Genomic DNA, 17,660 nt, shown 5'->3' on the forward strand with positions numbered 1-17,660 from the left:
ACACTGACTGGTGTCTCTCAGTCCCTCTCTCTCCTGGAGATATCTGTACATTGACTGGTGACTCTCAGTCCCTCTCTCTCAGGGAGATATCTGTACACTGACTGGTGTCTCTCAGTCTCTCTCTCTCAGGGAGATAGGGTTGTGAATCTATGGAATTCCTTGCCCAGTGAAGCAGTTGAGGCTCCTTCATTACATGTTTTTAAGTTAAAGATAGATAGTTTTTTGAAGAATAAAGGGATTAAGGGTCATGGTGTTCGGGCCGGAAAGTGGAGCTGAGTCCACAAAAGATCAGCCATGATCTAATTGAATGGCGGAGCAGGCTCGAGGGGCCAGATGGCCTACTCCTGCTCCTAGTTCTTATGTTCTTATGTTCTTATATCTTTACACTGACTGGTGTCTCTCAGTCTCGCTCTCTCAGGGAGATATCTGTACACTGACTGGTGTCTCTCAGTCCCTCTCTCTCAGGGAGATATCTGTACACTGACTGGTGTCTCTCAGTCCCTCTCTCTCAGGGAGATATCTGTACACTGACTGGTGTCTCTCTGTCCTGCTCTCGCTGGAAACAAGCACACAGAAGCAGAATCAATACACATGGTTTTGTTTTAATGAAAGGGTTTTGTGCCATCACCATTCACAAAGCACACAGTTGACATGGAGTCCGTGAAGGCGACATCTAATTTCTCATGATCTGCCGGCCTAGTCCAGAGGGGGTCATGCCCGCCTGCGAGGCTCCCTGATTCGTTCCCATCTGCAGCCCAATGATGGACTGACCCTGCCGCATCTGTTCCTCGGTGAAGGTGCGTGGGTTCTGCGCAGCTTTCCTGGTTGAAAGGGAAAGTGAATCAATTACTGTGAGACAAAATAGCCCCTGTCTCTTTCTGGGCACCAGATCTGCAAAGCTTCCCCACCCCCCGCCTCCTCGGCTTTGCTCAGTGCCCATCGCCCAAGACAGGTACAGCACAGGGTTAGATACAGAGTAAAGCTCCCTCCGCACTGTCCCCATCAAACACTCCCAGGACAGGTACAGCACGGGGTTAGATACAGAGTAAAGCTCACTCTACGCTGTCCACATCAAACACTCCCAGGACAGGTACAGCACGGGGTTAGATACAGAGTAAAGCTCCCTCCGCACTGTCCCCATCAAACACTCCCAGGAGAGGTACAGCACGGGGTTAGATACAGAGTAAAGCTCCCTCTACACACTCCCCATCAAACACTCCCAGGACAGGAACAGTACGGGGTTAGATACAGAGTAAAGCTTCCTCTACACTGTCCCCATCAAACACTCCCAGGACAAGTACAGCACGGGGTTAGATACAGAGTAAAGCTTCCTCTACACTGTCCCCATCAAACACTCCCAGGACAAGTACAACACGGGGTTAGATACAGAGTAAAGCTCCCTCCGCACTGTCCCCATCAAACACTCCCAGGACAAGTACAGCACGGGGTTAGATACAGAGTAAAGCTTCCTCTACACTGTCCCCCATCTAACACTCCCCGGACAGGTACAGCACGGGGTTAGATACAGAGTAAAGCTCCCTCCGCACTGTCCCCATCAAACACTCCCAGGACAGGTACAGCACGGGGTTAGATACAGAGTAAAGCTCCCTCTGCACTGTCCCCATCAAACACTCCCAGGCAGGTACAGCACGGGATTCGATACAGAGTAAAGCTCCCTCTACACTGTCCCCATCAAACACTCCCAGGACAGGCACAGCACGGGGTTAGATACAGAGTAAAGCTCCCTCTACACTGTCCCCATCAAACACTCCCAGGACAGGTACAGCACGGGGTTAGATACAGAGTAAAGCTCCCTCTGCACTGTCCCCATCAAACACTCCCAGGACAGGAACAGTACGGGGTTAGATACAGAGTAAAGCTCCCTCTACACTGTCCCCATCAAACACTCCCAGGACAGGTACAGTACGGGGTTAGATACAGAGTAAAGCTCCCTCTACACTGTCCCCATCAAACACTCCCAGGACAGGTACAGTACAGGGGTTAGATACAGAGTAAAGCTCCCTCCTACACTGTCCCCATCAAACACTCCCAGGACAGGTACAGCACAGGGTTAGATACAGAGTAAAGCTCCTCTACACTGTCCCCATCAACACTCCCAGGACAGGTACAGCACGGGGTTAGATACAGAGTAAAGCTCCCTCTGCACTGTCCCCATCAAACACTCCCAGGACAGGTACAGCACGGGGTTAGATACAGAGTAAAGCTTCCTCTACACTGTCCCCCATCTAACACTCCCAGGGCAGGTACAGCACGGGGTTAGATACAGAGTTAAGCTTCCTCTACCCTGTCCCCATCAAACACTCCCAGGACAGGAACAGTACGGGGTTAGATACAGAGTAAAGCTTCCTCTACACTGTCCCCCATCAAACACTCCCAGGACAGGTACAGCACGGGGTTAGATACAGAGTAAAGCTCCCTCTACACTGTCCCCATCAAACACTCCCAGGACAGGTACAGCACGGGGTTAGATACAGAGTAAAGCTTCCTCTACACTGTCCCCCATCAAACACTCCCAGGACAGGAACAGTACGGGGTTAGATACAGAGTAAAGCTCCCTCTACACTGTCCCCATCAAACACTCCCAGGACAGGTACAGCACGGGGTTAGATACAGAGTAAAGCTTCCTCTACACTGTCCCCCATCAAATACTCCTAGGACCGGTCCCTTACATTCACTGATTATTCAGAGACTCACCTGGGGAACCAACTGGGATCTCCTCGAAAGAAACCATCGTCTTTTGCGATTGATTTGCCTCCAAGTGCCATCAGTGTTTGCTGAACAGCTGGCAGATTTTTAGCTGTAAAAATAAAAGAAACATTTATTTCAGTCTGTTACTGCTCGTCAATAAACAGGACTGATCCAGCTGCTATTGAGCCTGTTAGATCGGAACAGAAGGAGCCCATTCAGCTCCTCTTCAGCCTCTTGCACAGGAACAGGAGGAGCCCATTCAGCCCCTCTCCAGCCTGTTACACAGGAACAGGGGGAGCCCATTCAGCCCCTCTCCAGCCTGTTGCACAGGAACAGGAGGAGCCCATTCAGCCCCTCTCCAGCCTGTTACACAGGAACAGGGGGAGCCCATTCAGCCCCTCTCCAGCCTGTTGCACAGGAACAGGAGGAGCCCATTCAGCCCCTCTCGAGCCTGTTACACAGGAACAGGAGGAGCCATTCAGCCCCTCTCAAGCCTGTTACACAAGAACAGGGGGAGCCCATTCAGCCCCTCTCCAGCCTGTTGCACAGGAACAGGAGGAGCCCATTCAGCCCCTCTCCAGCCTGTTACACAGGAACAGGAGGAGGCCATTCAGCCCCTCTCCAGCCTGTTACACAGGAACAGCAGGAGCCCATTCAGCCCCCCTCGAGCCTGTGACACAGGAACAGGAGGAGCCATTCAGCCCCTCTCCAGCCTGTTACACAGGAACAGGAGCAGCCCATTCAGCCCCTCTCCAGCCTGTTACACAGGAACAGGTGAGCCCATTCAGCCCCTCTCCAGCCTGTTACACAGGAACAAGAGGCCGCATTCAGCCATTCTCCAGCCTGTTACACAGGAACAGAAGGAGCCCATTCAGCCCCTCTCCAGCCTGTCACACAGGACCAGGAGCAGCCCATTCAGCCCCTCTCCAGGCTGTTACACAGGAACAGGAGGAGCCCATTCAGCCCCTCTCGAGCCTGTTACACAGGAACAGGAGGAGCCCATTCAGCCCCTCTCGAGCCTGTGACACAGGAACAGGAGGAGCCATTCATCCCCTCTCCAGCCTGTTACACAGGAACAGGAGCAGCCCATTCAGCCCCTCTCCAGCCTGTTACACAGGAACAGGAGGAGCCCATTCAGCCCCTCTCGAGCCTGTTACACAGGAACAGGAGGGGCCCATTCAGCCCCTCTCGAGCCTGTTACACAGGAACAGGAGGAGCCCATTCAGCCCCTCTCGAGCCTGTGACACAGGAACAGGAGGAGCCATTCATCCCCTCTCCAGCCTGTTACACAGGAACAGGAACAGCCCATTCAGCCCCTCTCCAGCCTGTTACACAGGAACAGGAGGAGCCCATTCAGCCCCTCTCGAGCCTGTGACACAGGAACAGGAGGAGGCATTTAGCCCCTCTCGAGCCTGTGACACAGGAACAGGAGGAGCCCATTCAACCCCTCTCGGGTCTGTCACACAGGAACAGGAGGAGCCCATTCAGCCCCTCTCGAGCCTGTTACACAGGAACAGGAGGAGCCCATTCAGCCCCTCTCCAGGCCTGTTACACAGGAACAGGAGGAGCCATTCAGCCCCTCTCGGGTCTGTCACACAGGAACAGGAGGAGCCCATTCAGCCCCTCTCAAGCCTGTGACACAGGAACAGGAGGAGCCATTCAGCCCCTCTCGAGCCTGTGACACAGGAACAGGAGGAGCCATTCAGCTCCTCTCCAGGCCTGTTACACAGGAACAGGAGGAGCCCATTCAGCCCCTCTCGAGCCTGTTACACAGGAACAGGAGGAGCCCATTCAGCCCCTCTCGAGCCTGTGACACAGGAACAGGAGGAGCCATTCAGCCCCTCTCGTGTCTGTCACAAAGGAACAGGAGGAGCCATTCAGCCCCTCTCGAGCCTGTTACACAGGAACAGGAGGAGCCATTCAGCCCCTCTCGGGTCTGTCACACAGGAACAGGAGGAGCCATTCAGCCCCTCTCGGGTCTGTCACACAGGAACAGGAGGAGCCCATTCAGCCCCTCTCGGGTCTGTCACACAGGAACAGGAGGAGCCATTCAGCCCCTCTTGTGTCTGTCACACAGGAACAGGAGGAGCCATTCAGCCCCTCTCGGGTCTGTCACACAGGAACAGGAGGAGCCCATTCAGCCCCTCTCGGGTCTGTCACACAGGAACAGGAGGAGCCCATTCAGCCCCTCTGAAGGATAGGGCAGATGCCGCAGATGTCAGGAATCACCGGGCTCCACCCGGAGGACCTGTCAAACATGAGTTGTTATTGCCATACCGACTGACTAATTCCTCCCACTGACCACATGTCTATTCTCCCACAGGTCCTCCACGGCCCATCCTCAGTGGCCCCCTCTCCTGACTCCCAGGACACCACCTCGGAGGGGATCTCCGAGATCGCAAATGTAGTCGCTCTCACCCCCACCCTCCGCCAACGCAGATACACGTACCTCGGTGGGAAATGTCAATGGTCAGGTTTCTGGGTCACAATCTGGTGAGCACCACACAGCTGCTGATGTACATCAGGTGGCTCCTCCTGTTCCTGTGTGACAGACCCGAGAGGGGCTGAATGGCTCCCCCCAGGCGAGATAGCGGTCGGAGGGCTGCCCTCCTTCTGGCCACCTCCTGGCTCAGATCCTGGTAGATGCGCAGGACACTGTTGTTCTATGAGCAGCTCTTCGTGCTCTTGGCCCACTGTAGAACCCGCTCCTTGGCCCCCCCCCCCCCTCCCCCCTCGCGGCTGCCTCGCTTGCACTCTGTATGCCCTGTCTAGCTCCAATGGACATGGGAAGAAATCATCCCCCACCAGCTTCTGCAGCATGTCTGCCACATATGCCGTGGCATCCACTCCCTCGGCCCCCTCCGGGAGCCCAATGATTCTCAGATTCTGCCGGCGAGACCTGTTTTCCAGGTCCTCCAGCCTGTCCATCAGCCTTGATTGTTGCTCCTTCAACTTTCTCATTTCCACATCCGCTACCGTTTGGAAATCCGCCTGCTCTTCCACTGTCTTCTCCAGTGCCTGGACCTTCTTATCCTGAGCATCCAGCCTCTGGTCAAGTCGCTCCACCGCTTTCTGGAGCGGTACCAAATTATCCCGCTTCAGTGCTGCGAAGCTCTCTTTAATGACCTGCAGCATGTTGTCCAGTGCTGTCTGGACCGTCCTTTCCGTGGTCCGTTCGTCGGCCATCTTTCCTCCCACTTGAGCTTCCACACCACCTTTGTTCAGCCCCTTCTTCGCCTGTTTTCGCTCCCTTCTGCTCCTTAAGTCCATACAACTCTGTATGGATTCAGACCTAGAGTGCTATTGTTTTTCACTCCAGCGCTCAAAAGTTCAAAAAAGTCGGGGGGAAAGGTCTTCAAGTCTGACCAGAGCGAGAGCCACCAAATGTGCGACTTACTCCCTCATAGCCGCCACTGGAAGTTTTCTGTAGTATAACTTAAACCGATAAGTGTGATTGATTGATGCTAACATTGTGTGAGTGTGAATAAAGATTATTGATTTGAAATGAAGTCGACGGATTAAAGACGCACTGTGCGCAACATCTCTGATCCTCTATACATCCTACATTCATTGTGTATTCCCTTGGTTTGCTAGTCCTCCCAAAATACATTACCCCTCACTTTTCAGGGTTAAATTGCATTTGCCACTGTTGTGGCCATCTATCCAGCCCGTCTATACCATCCTGTAATCCAAGGCTTTCCTCCTCGCTGTTTACCACACCATCAATTTGGTAACTTACTGATCATACCCCACATTCCTGTTGAGATCATGAATGTACACTACAAACAGCAAGGGACCCGGTACCGATCCCTGGGGAACACCACTGGACACCGGCTTCCAGTCACAAAAACAACCTTCGACCGTCACACTCTGCCTCCTGTCACTGAGCCAATTTCGGATCCAATTTGCCAAATTGTTCTGGATCCCATGGGCTCTGACCTTCCTGATCAATCTCCCATGTGGAACCTTGTCAAACCTTATTGGCAGTGCCAAGCACGACCGACTGCATATCATTTAGCGAGCTTGTGATTTAGTGAAGGCTCAATTACAACCTCAATCATCAGTCCTATTCCAGAGATTCAACTTTGATTCGAGTGCGATTTACATTGCTAAACTGAAACAATTATCAGAGCATTGTGATTTTGGGAGCCCCCCTAAATGACATGTTACAGGATAGGTTAGTCTGTGGCGGAGTTCCGGCGGCATTTGTATTGAAACAAACAAAGGTAAAAGAAAAATCATACAACATTATAAATAACCAATATCCACCCCCCCCCCCCCGCTCCCCCAATGTTACTCCCTTCTCCCATCCTGCCTTCCCCGTTAACCCCTTCCCCCCAGTTCCTCACCCCCCTATGCAGACCTCTCAAACCTCCTTATGGAAGTCAATAAATGGCTTCTACCTCCGAGTGAACCCATCCGCCGACCCCCTCAAGACGAACTTGACCTCTAACCTCAGGAATTCTGCCAAGTCGCTCACCCACACTCCTGATTTTGGTGGCTCCAAGTCCCTCCATCCAAGCAAAATCCGTCTCTGGGCTATCAGGGAGACACCCTAAGCGCCATTGCCAGCGGCTCTAATGCCAAAGAAAGAGCAATGGGGAGAGCGGGCACCCCTGCCTCATCCCCCGATGCAACCCAAAATATCCCAAACTCACTCGGTTCGTCTGTACACTTGGGACCGGTGCCTTTTACAGCAACCGGACCCAGTCAACAAACCCCGGCCCGAACCCAAACCGCTCCAGCACCTCCCACAGATATTCCCATTCCACCCAGTCAAACGCCTTCTCCATATCCATTGCCACTGCCACCTCATGATAATTACATTGAGTAGCCTCCTAACATTCGCTGGCAACTGCCTCCCTTTCACGAAACACGTCTGATCTTCGCCCATTACCCCTGGGACACAGTTCTCAAATTGCAAAGCCAACTGGCATTACCCAGCCAGTTCAGTTGTAGGAATGGGCAGCACCTACAGTCTCCGTATTGAAACCGGACAAGACCATCTGCATTTGTGGCAATTTAAACCAACAGTTAATCAAGTGCCAAGCTGGATAAATGTCCACTTGCGAAAACTGACAGTTTCCGAGGAACTGAAATGACACAACACTCATCCTAGCATTTCTAAGATGAAGAAGCTTGCTAGGGGCTGGTATCGATTCTGCTATCGAGAAGCTAGTCAAGCACTTTCAATGGTGCCAACTGCAACAAAGGTGTACCCATGGGAATGGCCTGGCTGGCCATGGGTGCGAATCCATATCAATTATGTTGGTCCATTCCTGGGCACAATGTTTTTGCTGGTGATTGATGGACATTTTAGAGGTCACGTCACCTACATCGCAGGCTATCATCAAAAGATTCCGCCAATGATTTTCAACTCACAGATTACCAGAAGTCATGGTATCGGACAATGCATCTGTATTCACACGTGCTGAAATTCCAAAAACTTCACCCCTCTCAATGGTATGAAGCGTGCCTTACCACCCAGCATCAATCAGACTAGCTGAGAGAGCCATCCAAAGTTTCAAGGCTGGCCTCAAAAAAAAATGTCAGGATGAAACTTAGAGACCAAAATCTCACGGTTCCCCCTGAGCTATCGTACCACTCCTCAGGCAACAACGGGAGTTCCACCCGCAGAACTGCTGTCATCCCAGAACGAGGCCGTGTTAGCAGATTTTCCAGGGAGGGTAGAAGCCAGCCAAAGTAATCAGAAAGGAAGCCATGAATCACATAGTACAGCACGGTCATTTACGATAAATGAAGCTGTATCCTCGATAAAGTTCGGTCGTGGATCAAGTTGGATCCCTGGAATTGTTGGGGCGGGATTCTCTCTGGCGCGGCAGAGCTCCCCCCCCCCCCCCCCCCCCCAGCCCGCCCGGCGATTCTTGGCCCGGGATGATCCGAGTCACCAAGAAAGCCCGAGACCCGCCGGCGCTGTTCACATCTGGTCTTACCTGGCGCGACCTCGGCATCCATCCTGTCGGGTCCGACCCCAGGAGGGGCCTCCACCTGGCCCGCGATCAGGGCCTACCGATCGGCAGGCTGGCCTCTCCTGTTGGGGGCCTCTTTTACTCCACACTAGCCCCTGTAGCCCTCCGCCATGTTGCTTCGGGGCTGGAGCGGTGAAGGAAGCTACCGCGCATGCGCGAGTTCACCCCTGTCAGAGTGAGCATGCGCACATTCGTGCCGATCGCGCGCAGACCCGCGGCGCACGTTTGACGCCAGTATCGGCAGCTGTCACTCCAGTGCCGTGCCGGACCCTGCAGAGGATGGCTACACTTCGCAATCTGATGATGCCATCATTAAACTCTCCAGTTTAACATCAGAAGGGAGAATCCCGACAGTTGTCTCTGTGACTGGACCCCTTTCATACCAAGTGGACATGAGGGACGGATCACTCGTTAAGACGTGGTCACATAGAATTTCATTGAATTTACAGTGCAGAAAGAGGCCATTTGGCCCATCGAGTCTGCACCGTCCCTTGGAAAGACCACTTCAGTCTACGGTCCACCACCGTAACCCAGTAACCCTACCGAACCCTTTTTGGACACTAAGGGCAATTTAGCATGGCCAATCCACCTAACCCGCACATCTTTGGACTGTGGGAGGAAACTGGAGCGCCCGGAGGAAACCCACGCACACCCCCCCCCCTTCCCCCCCCCCCCCCCCCCCCCCCCCCCCCCCCCCTCTTGCCAGAGTAACCTGAGTAATCAGAAATCTTTAGTTGGGCAATGAGACAATCTAAATATATAAAAGCAAATGTCTGCATGTCCTGGAATCTGAAATGAAAGGAAAATGCTGGAAAATCTCAGCAAGTCTGGCAGCATCTGTAGGGAGAGAAAAGAGCTAACGTTTCGAGTTCGATGACTCTTTGTCAAAGCTTTTACAAACATGCAGCCCCTCCACCCGGGCGAACAGTACCAGCCCGTGTGTACCATCTACAAGATCACTGCAGGAACTCACCAAGGTTCCTCAGGCAGCCCCTTCCAAACCCACGACCACTACCATCTAGCAGAACCCCACCACCTGGAAGGTCCTCCCCCAGCCACTCACCATCCTGACTTGGAAATAGATCGTCGCTGGGTCAAAATCCTGGAACCTCCTCTCTAACGGCTCCACCAACATCATATGGACTGCAGCGGTTCAAGAAGGCAGTGCTCCACTACCTTCTCAAGGCAATTAGGGATGGGCAATTAACGACCTAGTCACTGATGTGGATCTGAATGAACCCGATTCTTCCACACCCCCTCACCTCATGTTGGACTAGCATTAGTCCACACTACAGCTTGTTTCTGCAGGACTCATTTATATTCTGATTTCTTATCTGGCTGACTGCAGTTCTCCATTCATTTCACAAATCACGCCACATCAACTTACAATGATATTTTAGAATTTAAAAATAGCCCCTGACATGACTCAAGCTTGGATGGGCAAAATTCCTCACTGATGCTCAGCGCATATGCCGACAAGTGCGCAGATGGGTATCGTTGGCCATCTTGCGTTGTCAAGCGAGAGTTTTTAAACACTTTTCTCAGAGTACCCAATTATTTTTTTACCAATTAAGGGGCAATTTAGCGTGGTCAATCCACTTACCCTGCACATAGAACATAGAACAGTACAGCACAGAACAGGCCCTTCGGCCCTCGATGTTGTGCCGAGCAATGATCACCCTACTCATACCCACGTATCCACCCTATACCCGTAACCCAACAACCCCCCCCCCTTAACCTGACTTTTTAGGACACTACGGGCAATTTATCATGGCCAATCCACCTAACCCGCACATCTTTGGACTGTGGGAGGAAACCGGAGTACCCGGAGGAAACCCACGCACACACGGGGAGGACATGCAGACTCCGCACAGACAGTGACCCAGCCGGGAACCGAACCTGGGACCCTGGAGCTGTGAAGCATTTATGCTAACCACCATGCTACCGTGCTGCCCATGGGGTCTTTGGGTTGTGGGGGCGAAACCCACGCAGAGTCGGGGAGAATGCAAATTCCACACGGCCAGTGACCTGGGGCCGGGATCAACCCAGGACCTCGGCGCCGTGAGGCAGCAGTGCTAAGCACTGGGCCACCGTGCCGCCTCCAGTTTTTAACCTCTTAAAAGTGCTGCCTGCAGAAAGACACGGCAACAGCAGAAAGGGGAACAATTCTCCCTAACGGCAATGAAGGCTGGCTTAGCCAACAAAGCCGGAGGAATCGGAGATTGTGAAATGACAAGGTCTCCAAAGCCCTGTTGGTTTTCAGGACCCGCTAAAGTCCAGCAAACTGATCTTTTGGTAAGAACCCAGCAAACAAACAACTTTGCGATCTGCAGAAAGTCTCAACCCTTCGAGGAATCCTGGAATGGCTTTGGAATATGGCTTTGGCTACTGAATTTTCCTGACTAATCTTGGTAGTGAAAAGGCCTTCTTCACCAAGCCGGTATCATGTTATGCAGGGCATGCTAATCATGTGAATTACAGACTATTCCTTTTTCTTCAGAATTTATAAAAGTGTGCCATTCTCTTCAACTGTATTTTGTTTGTGTGTGTGTGTGTGTGTGGCCAGCTGAGTGACTTAGCGTTAGATTTCTGGGCTGTTTGAATAAACATTCCCCTTTATTTAAACTCACGACAACCTTGCTGCTGGTTTTCAGATTGTCCCCATCCCTTCAGACATTCAAAAAAAACAAAGAACAAAGAAAAGTACAGCACAGGAACAGGCCCTTCGGCCCTCCAAGTTTATGCTGACCATGCTGCCCATCTAAACTACAATCTTCTACACTTCCTGGGTCTGTGTCCCTCTATTCCCATCCTATTCATGTATTTGTCAAAATGCCCCTTAAATGTCACTGTCGTCCCAGCTTCCACCACCTCCTCCGGCAGAGGGTTCCAGGCACCTTCTACCCTCTGTGTAAAAAACTTGCCTCGTACATCTCCTCTAAACCTTGCCCCTCGCACCTTAAACCTATGCCCCCTAGGGGCTGTTTAGCTCACAGGGCTAATCGCTGGCTTTGAAAGCAGACCAAAGCAAGCCAGCAGCACGGTTCGATTCCCGTAACAGCCTCCCCGAACAGGCGCTGGAATGTGGCGACTAGGGGCTTTTCACAGTAACTTCATTTGAAGCCTACTCGTGACAATAAGCGATTTTCATTTTTTTCATTTTTTTTCAATTGACCCCTCTACCCTGGGGAAAAGCCTCTGACTATCCACTCTGTCTATGGCCCCCCATAATTTTGTTGACCTCTATCAGATCGCCGCTTCAAACCTCCGTCGTTCCAGTGAAAACCATCAGAGTTTATTCAACCGCTCCTCATAGCTAATGCCCTCCATACCAGGCAACATCCTGGTAAATCTCTTCTGCACCCTCTCCAAAGCCTCCACATCATTCTGGTAGTGTGGCGACCAGAATTGAATACTATACTCCAAGTGTGGCCTAACTAAGGTTCTATACAGCTGCAACATGACTTGCCAATTCTTATACTCAATGCCCCGGCCAATGAAGGCAAGCATGCCGTATGCCTTCTTGACTACCTTCTCCACCTGTGTTGGCCCTTTCAGTGACCTGTGGACCTGTACACCTAAATCTCTCTGACTGTCAATACTCTTGAAGCTTCTACCATTCACTGTATATTTCCTACCTGCATTCGACCTTCCAAAATGCATTACCTCACATTTGTCCAGATTAAATTCCATCTGCCATCTCTCTGCCCAAGTCTACAAATGATCTAAATCCTGCTGTATCCTCTGACAGTCCTCATCGCTATCCGCAATTCCACCAACCTTTGTGTCGTCTGCAAACTTACGAATCAAACCAGTTACATTTTCCTCCAAATCATTTATATATACTACGAACAGCAAAGGTCCCAGCACTGATCCCTGCAGAACACCACTAGTCACAGCCCTCCATTCAGAAAAGCACCCTTCCATTGCTACACTCTGCCTTCTATGACCGAGCCAGTTCTGTATCCACCTTGCCAGCTCACCCCTGATCCCGTGTGACTGTACCTTTTGTGCCAGTCTGCCATGAGGGACCTTGTCAAAGGCCTTACTGAAGTCCATATAGACAACATCCACTGCCCTACCTGCATCAATCATCTTTGTGACCTCTTCGAAAAACTCTATCACGTTAGTGAGACACGACCTCCCCTCCACAAAACCGTGCTGCCTCTTGCTAATACGTCCATTTGCTTCCAAATGGGAGTAGATCCTGTCTCGAAGAATTCTCTCCAGTAATTTCCCTAGCACTGACATAAGGCTCACTGGGCTGTAGTTCCCTGGATTATCCTTGCTACCCTTCTTAAACAAAGGGACAACATTGGCTATTCTCCAGCTGTGATATTCTCCCTAACCAGTAGCGCAACTCCGCCACCCCTTTTACATCCTTTGTACAACTCTTCCTTTTTAAAAGCACGGACGGTGGGTTTCAGTCATTCTTTCCCACACTGTCCATGCCACACAGGGATGGGAGGCCATTCAGCCCCTCAAGTCTGTTTTATAGGAACAGGAGGATCCCACTGAGCACTCTCTCAAACTTCTTCCGCACGGACAGGAGGCCATTGAGCCCTTGTGGGCTTGGTGCCCAGAGACAGGAGGAGGCCATTCAGCCCCCTCGAACCTATTGCGTAAAATAGGAGGAGGCCATTCAGCCCCTCTCGAACCTATTGCACAGGATCCGAGGAGGTCAGTCAGACATTCATGAGGCTGTTACCCAGGAACAGAAGGAAGCCATTCTTTCCCCTCCCACGCCTGTTACTCAGGAAAAGGGAGGGAGCCGTTCAGTCTCTCTCTGGCCTCCTCCTGTTCCTGAAACAGGAAGATCAGTCAAACAAGACTGAACAGGGACGGCACCGTGGCCTAGTGGTTAGCACTGCTGCATCACGGCACTGAGGACCCGGGTTCGATCCTGAGGAATCTGTGTGGGTCTCACTCCCAAAGATGTGCAGGGTAAGTGAATTGGCCATGCTAAATTGCCGCTTAATTGGAAAAAAAGAATTGGGTGCTCTAAATTGATAAGAAAAGGATTGAACCCCAGACAGTGGTACTGGAAGATCTCAGTCTCTGTCTGTCTGTAGACTGCCGTGCTTACCTTCCCACAGATCCACAGTCTGGAAGAGGTCCGTAGTGGTGAGTCCATAGTCTGTCAGTGCTTTGAGGAACTGGGAGATCTGCTCCATCTGAGTGAATGCTCGTTCGGAAGTCTGGATCTTCTTAATGGGGCGTCTATCCGAGGGACTGAGGCTGTTAACCAGGTGGCACAAGACCTGCAGGGGGTCAAGAGACGGAGAATATTAGTAAGAGATACGGAGGGAGAGCGGACAAACAGGATTTGCCTTTAAAACACCACTTCCCAACTCCTCCAACAGCTCTCTGCTGCCTGGGAAAAAGTCTTTCCCCAATCCTTGGCTCTACTGGTGGCAATCGAGGAACAGTCTTTGCACAGGGATCCATCCCTAATTTAGAGGGTCCACCCATTGCTCCCCCCACCCTCCAAAACTCCCCAGGCCACAGAAGGAGGCACGGATGAGCACACACCCACTCCCAACTCACCACCCTCCAATCCCACCAATTCCCCAAACCCATTCCCAACTCCTCACCCCCCAATCCCAACTCCCCACATCCACTCCCAACTCACCACCCTCCAATCCCACCAATTCCCGAAACCCATTCCCAACTCCTCACCCCCCCAATCCCAACTCCCCACACCAACACCCACTCCCACCAATTCCCCAATCCCTCTGTCGGCAAATGTCCAAACACTGCTAACATACACCAGGAAATTGGAAACTCAACGCCAAAACAGAGACGCAAACCCTAAACCTTCCAATACCAAACTCCCCATTCCTAACTTCCCACCCCCACTCCCAACTCCCCACCCCCAACTCCCCACATCCAGATCCCACCAATTCCCCACACCCACTCCCAACTCCTCACACCCACTCCCACCAACTCCCCTATCCCATCAACTTCCCAACATCCCACTCCCAACTCCCCACACCCAACCCCACCCACTCCCCACACCCAACTCCCCAACCCCACCCACTCCCCACACCCAACTCCCCACACCCCACTCCCACCAACTTCCCACACCCAACCCCACCCACTCCCCACACCCAACTCCCCACTCCCCACTCCCAACTCCCCACTCCCAACTCCCCACTCCCCACTCCCAACTCCCCACTCCCAACTCCCCACTCCCCACTCCCAACTCCCCACACCCAACTCCCCACTCCCCACTCCCCACACCCAACTCCCCACACCCAACTCCCCACACCCCACTCCCAACTCCCCACACCCAACTCCCCACTCCCCACTCCCAACTCCCCACTCCCAACTCCCCACTCCCCACTCCCAACTCCCCACACCCAACTCCCCACTCCCCACTCCCCACACCCAACTCCCCAACCCCACCCACTCCTCACACCCAATCCCAACTCCCCACTCCCAACTCCCCACTCCCAACTCCCCAATCCCACCCACTCCCCACACCCCACTCCCCACACCCCACTCCCCAATCCCAACTCCCCAATCCCAACCACTCCCAAATCCCACCAACACCCACTCCCAACTCCCCAATCCCACACACTCCCAACACCCACTACCAACTCTCCACACCCACCTCCCCACTCCCAACACCCCAATCCCACCAACTCCCAACACCCACTCCCAACTTCCCACTCCAAAATCCCCACCCCCAACTCCCCACACCCACTCCCCACTACCCAGACCCACTCACATCCCACTCCCAATTCCCCACGCCAATCCCCAAGACTACCAGTTCCAATCCCATGAACTGCCGCTTCCCAATCACCAGTCCTAAGTCTCTAGTCCCAACTGCCCAGCCCCAATGTCAATCCCACGAATTCTAATTCCTTTTGAACAATAAATTTAGTGTACCCAATTAATTTTTTTCAATTAAAGGGTAATATAGCGTGGCCAATCCACCTACCCCACACAACCAGCAGGGGGCAGCAGAGCAGAGCTTCTGATTGGCTGTTCCGGGGAGATTTGCATACGTGCAGTGCGGTCAGTGTAAGTTGAAGGTGCATCTGCATCAGTGACCCGAGGAGTTCGACGGAAGTCAAGCATCCAGCAGGGGGCAGCAGAGCAGAGCTTCTGATTGGCTGTTCCGGGGAGATTTGCATACGTGCAGTGCGGTCAGCGTAAGTTGAAGGTGCACCTGCATCAGTGACCCGAGGAGTTCGACGGAAGTCAAGCATCCAGCAGGGGGCAGCAGAGCAGAGCTTCTGATTGGCTGTTCCGGGGAGATTTGCATACGTGCAGTGCGGTCAGCGTAAGTTGAAGGTGCACCTGCATCAGTGACCCGAGGAGTTCGACGGAAGTCAAGCATCCAGCAGGGGGCAGCAGAGCAGAGCTTCTGATTGGCTGTTCTGGGGAGATTTGCATACGTGCAGTGCGGTCAGCGTAAGTTGAAGGTGGTTTGTGAAGGGGCTGTTCTCGAGTGACAGCTGGATGAACTTCGGATCATTCAGGAGGCAGAGGGGGTTATTGAGAGGAGTTATAGGGAGGTAGTCACACCTCAGGTAAAAGAAGAAGGTAGATGGGTTACCGTCAGGGGAGGGACAGGGGACCGGCAGGCAGTGCAGGGATCCCCTGTGGTCGTTCCCCTCAATAACAAGTATACCGTTTTGGATACTGTTGGGGGGGGGAGACTTACCAGGGGTAAGCAATGGGGCACAGGTCTCTGGCACAGAGTCTGTCCCTGTTGCTCAGAAGGGAAGGGAGAAGAGGAACAGAGCACTTGTCATTGGGGACTCCATAGTTAGAGGAACAGACAGGAGGTTCTGTGGGAACGAAAGAGACTCACGGTTGGTGTGCTGCCTCCCAGGTGCCAGGGTTCGTGATGTCTCTGATCGTGTTTTTGGGATACTTAAGGGGGAGGGGGAGCAGCCCCAAGTCGTGGTCCACATAGGTACCAACGACATAGGTAGGAAGAGAGATGGGGATTTGAGACAGAAATTCATGGAGCTAGGGTGGAAGCTGAGAGCTAGAAAAAACAGAGTTGTTATCTCTGGGTTGTTACCCGTGCCACGTGCTAGTGAAGTGAGAAATAAGGAGAGAGAGGAGTTGAACACGTGGCGACAGGGATGGTGCAGGAGGGAGGGTTTTGGTTTCCTGGATAATTGGGGCTCATTCTGGGGTAGGTGGGACCTCTACAAACAGGATGGTCTTCACCTGAACCAGAGGGGTACCAATATCCTGGGGGGGAGATTTGCTAGTGCTCTTCGGGGGGGTTTAAACTAATCCAGCAGGGGGATGGGAACCTAAATTGTAGTCCCAGTGTACAGGATGTTGAGAGTAGTGAGGTCAGGGATAGGGTTAAAAGTTCGAAAGAGGGCACCGGCAAGCAGGACGCTGGTTTGAAGTGTGTCTACTTCAACGCCAGGAGCATCCGGAATAAGGTGGGTGAGCTTGCAGCATGGGTTGGTACCTGGGATCTCGATGTTGTGGCGATTTCGGAGACATGGGTAGAGCAGGGACAGGAATGGTTGTTGCAGGTTCCAGGATTTAGATGTTTCTGTAAGAACAGAGAAGATGGTAAAAGAGGGGGGGGGTGTGGCATTGTTAATCAAGGAAAGTATTATGGCGGTAGAAAGGACGTTTGAGGACTCGTCTACTGAGGTAGTATGGGCCGAGGTTAGGAACAGTAGAGGAGAGGTCACCCTGTTGGGAGTTGTCTATAGACCTCCGAATAGTTCCAGAGATGTAGAGGAAAGGATTGCAAAGATGATTCTCGACAGGAGCGAGAGTAACAGGGTAGTTGTTATGGGGGACTTTAACTTTCCAAATATTGACTGGAAATACTATAGTTCGAGTACTATAGATGGGTCAGTTTTTGTGCAGTGTGTGCAGGAGGGTTTTCTGACACAGTATGTAGACAGGCCAACAAGGGGCGAGGCCACATTGGATTTGGTACTGGGTAATGAACCCAGCCAGGTGTTA

General features: G+C 52.4%; 1 protein-coding gene across 2 annotated transcripts in view; it reads right to left on the minus strand.

The window, feature by feature from the left end:
* Window positions 1-582: 582 nt before the first annotated feature.
* Window positions 583-17,660, minus strand: part of LOC119967788 (transgelin-3-like) — a 42,600-nt gene continuing 25,522 nt past the window's right edge. For both annotated transcript variants that reach the window (XM_038800786.1, XM_038800785.1), the window contains exons 3-5: window positions 13,786-13,960; window positions 2,716-2,818; window positions 583-821 (exon numbers count right to left, since the gene is read on the minus strand). In XM_038800786.1, coding sequence (XP_038656714.1) covers window positions 674-821; window positions 2,716-2,818; window positions 13,786-13,960 — 426 coding nt within the window. In that variant the 3' untranslated portion in view covers window positions 583-673. The remainder of the gene's footprint in view (window positions 822-2,715; window positions 2,819-13,785; window positions 13,961-17,660) is intronic.

This window comes from Scyliorhinus canicula, chromosome 6 (genome assembly GCF_902713615.1).
Source record: "Scyliorhinus canicula chromosome 6, sScyCan1.1, whole genome shotgun sequence".
In the NCBI taxonomy this organism is placed as follows: Eukaryota; Metazoa; Chordata; class Chondrichthyes; order Carcharhiniformes; family Scyliorhinidae; genus Scyliorhinus; species Scyliorhinus canicula.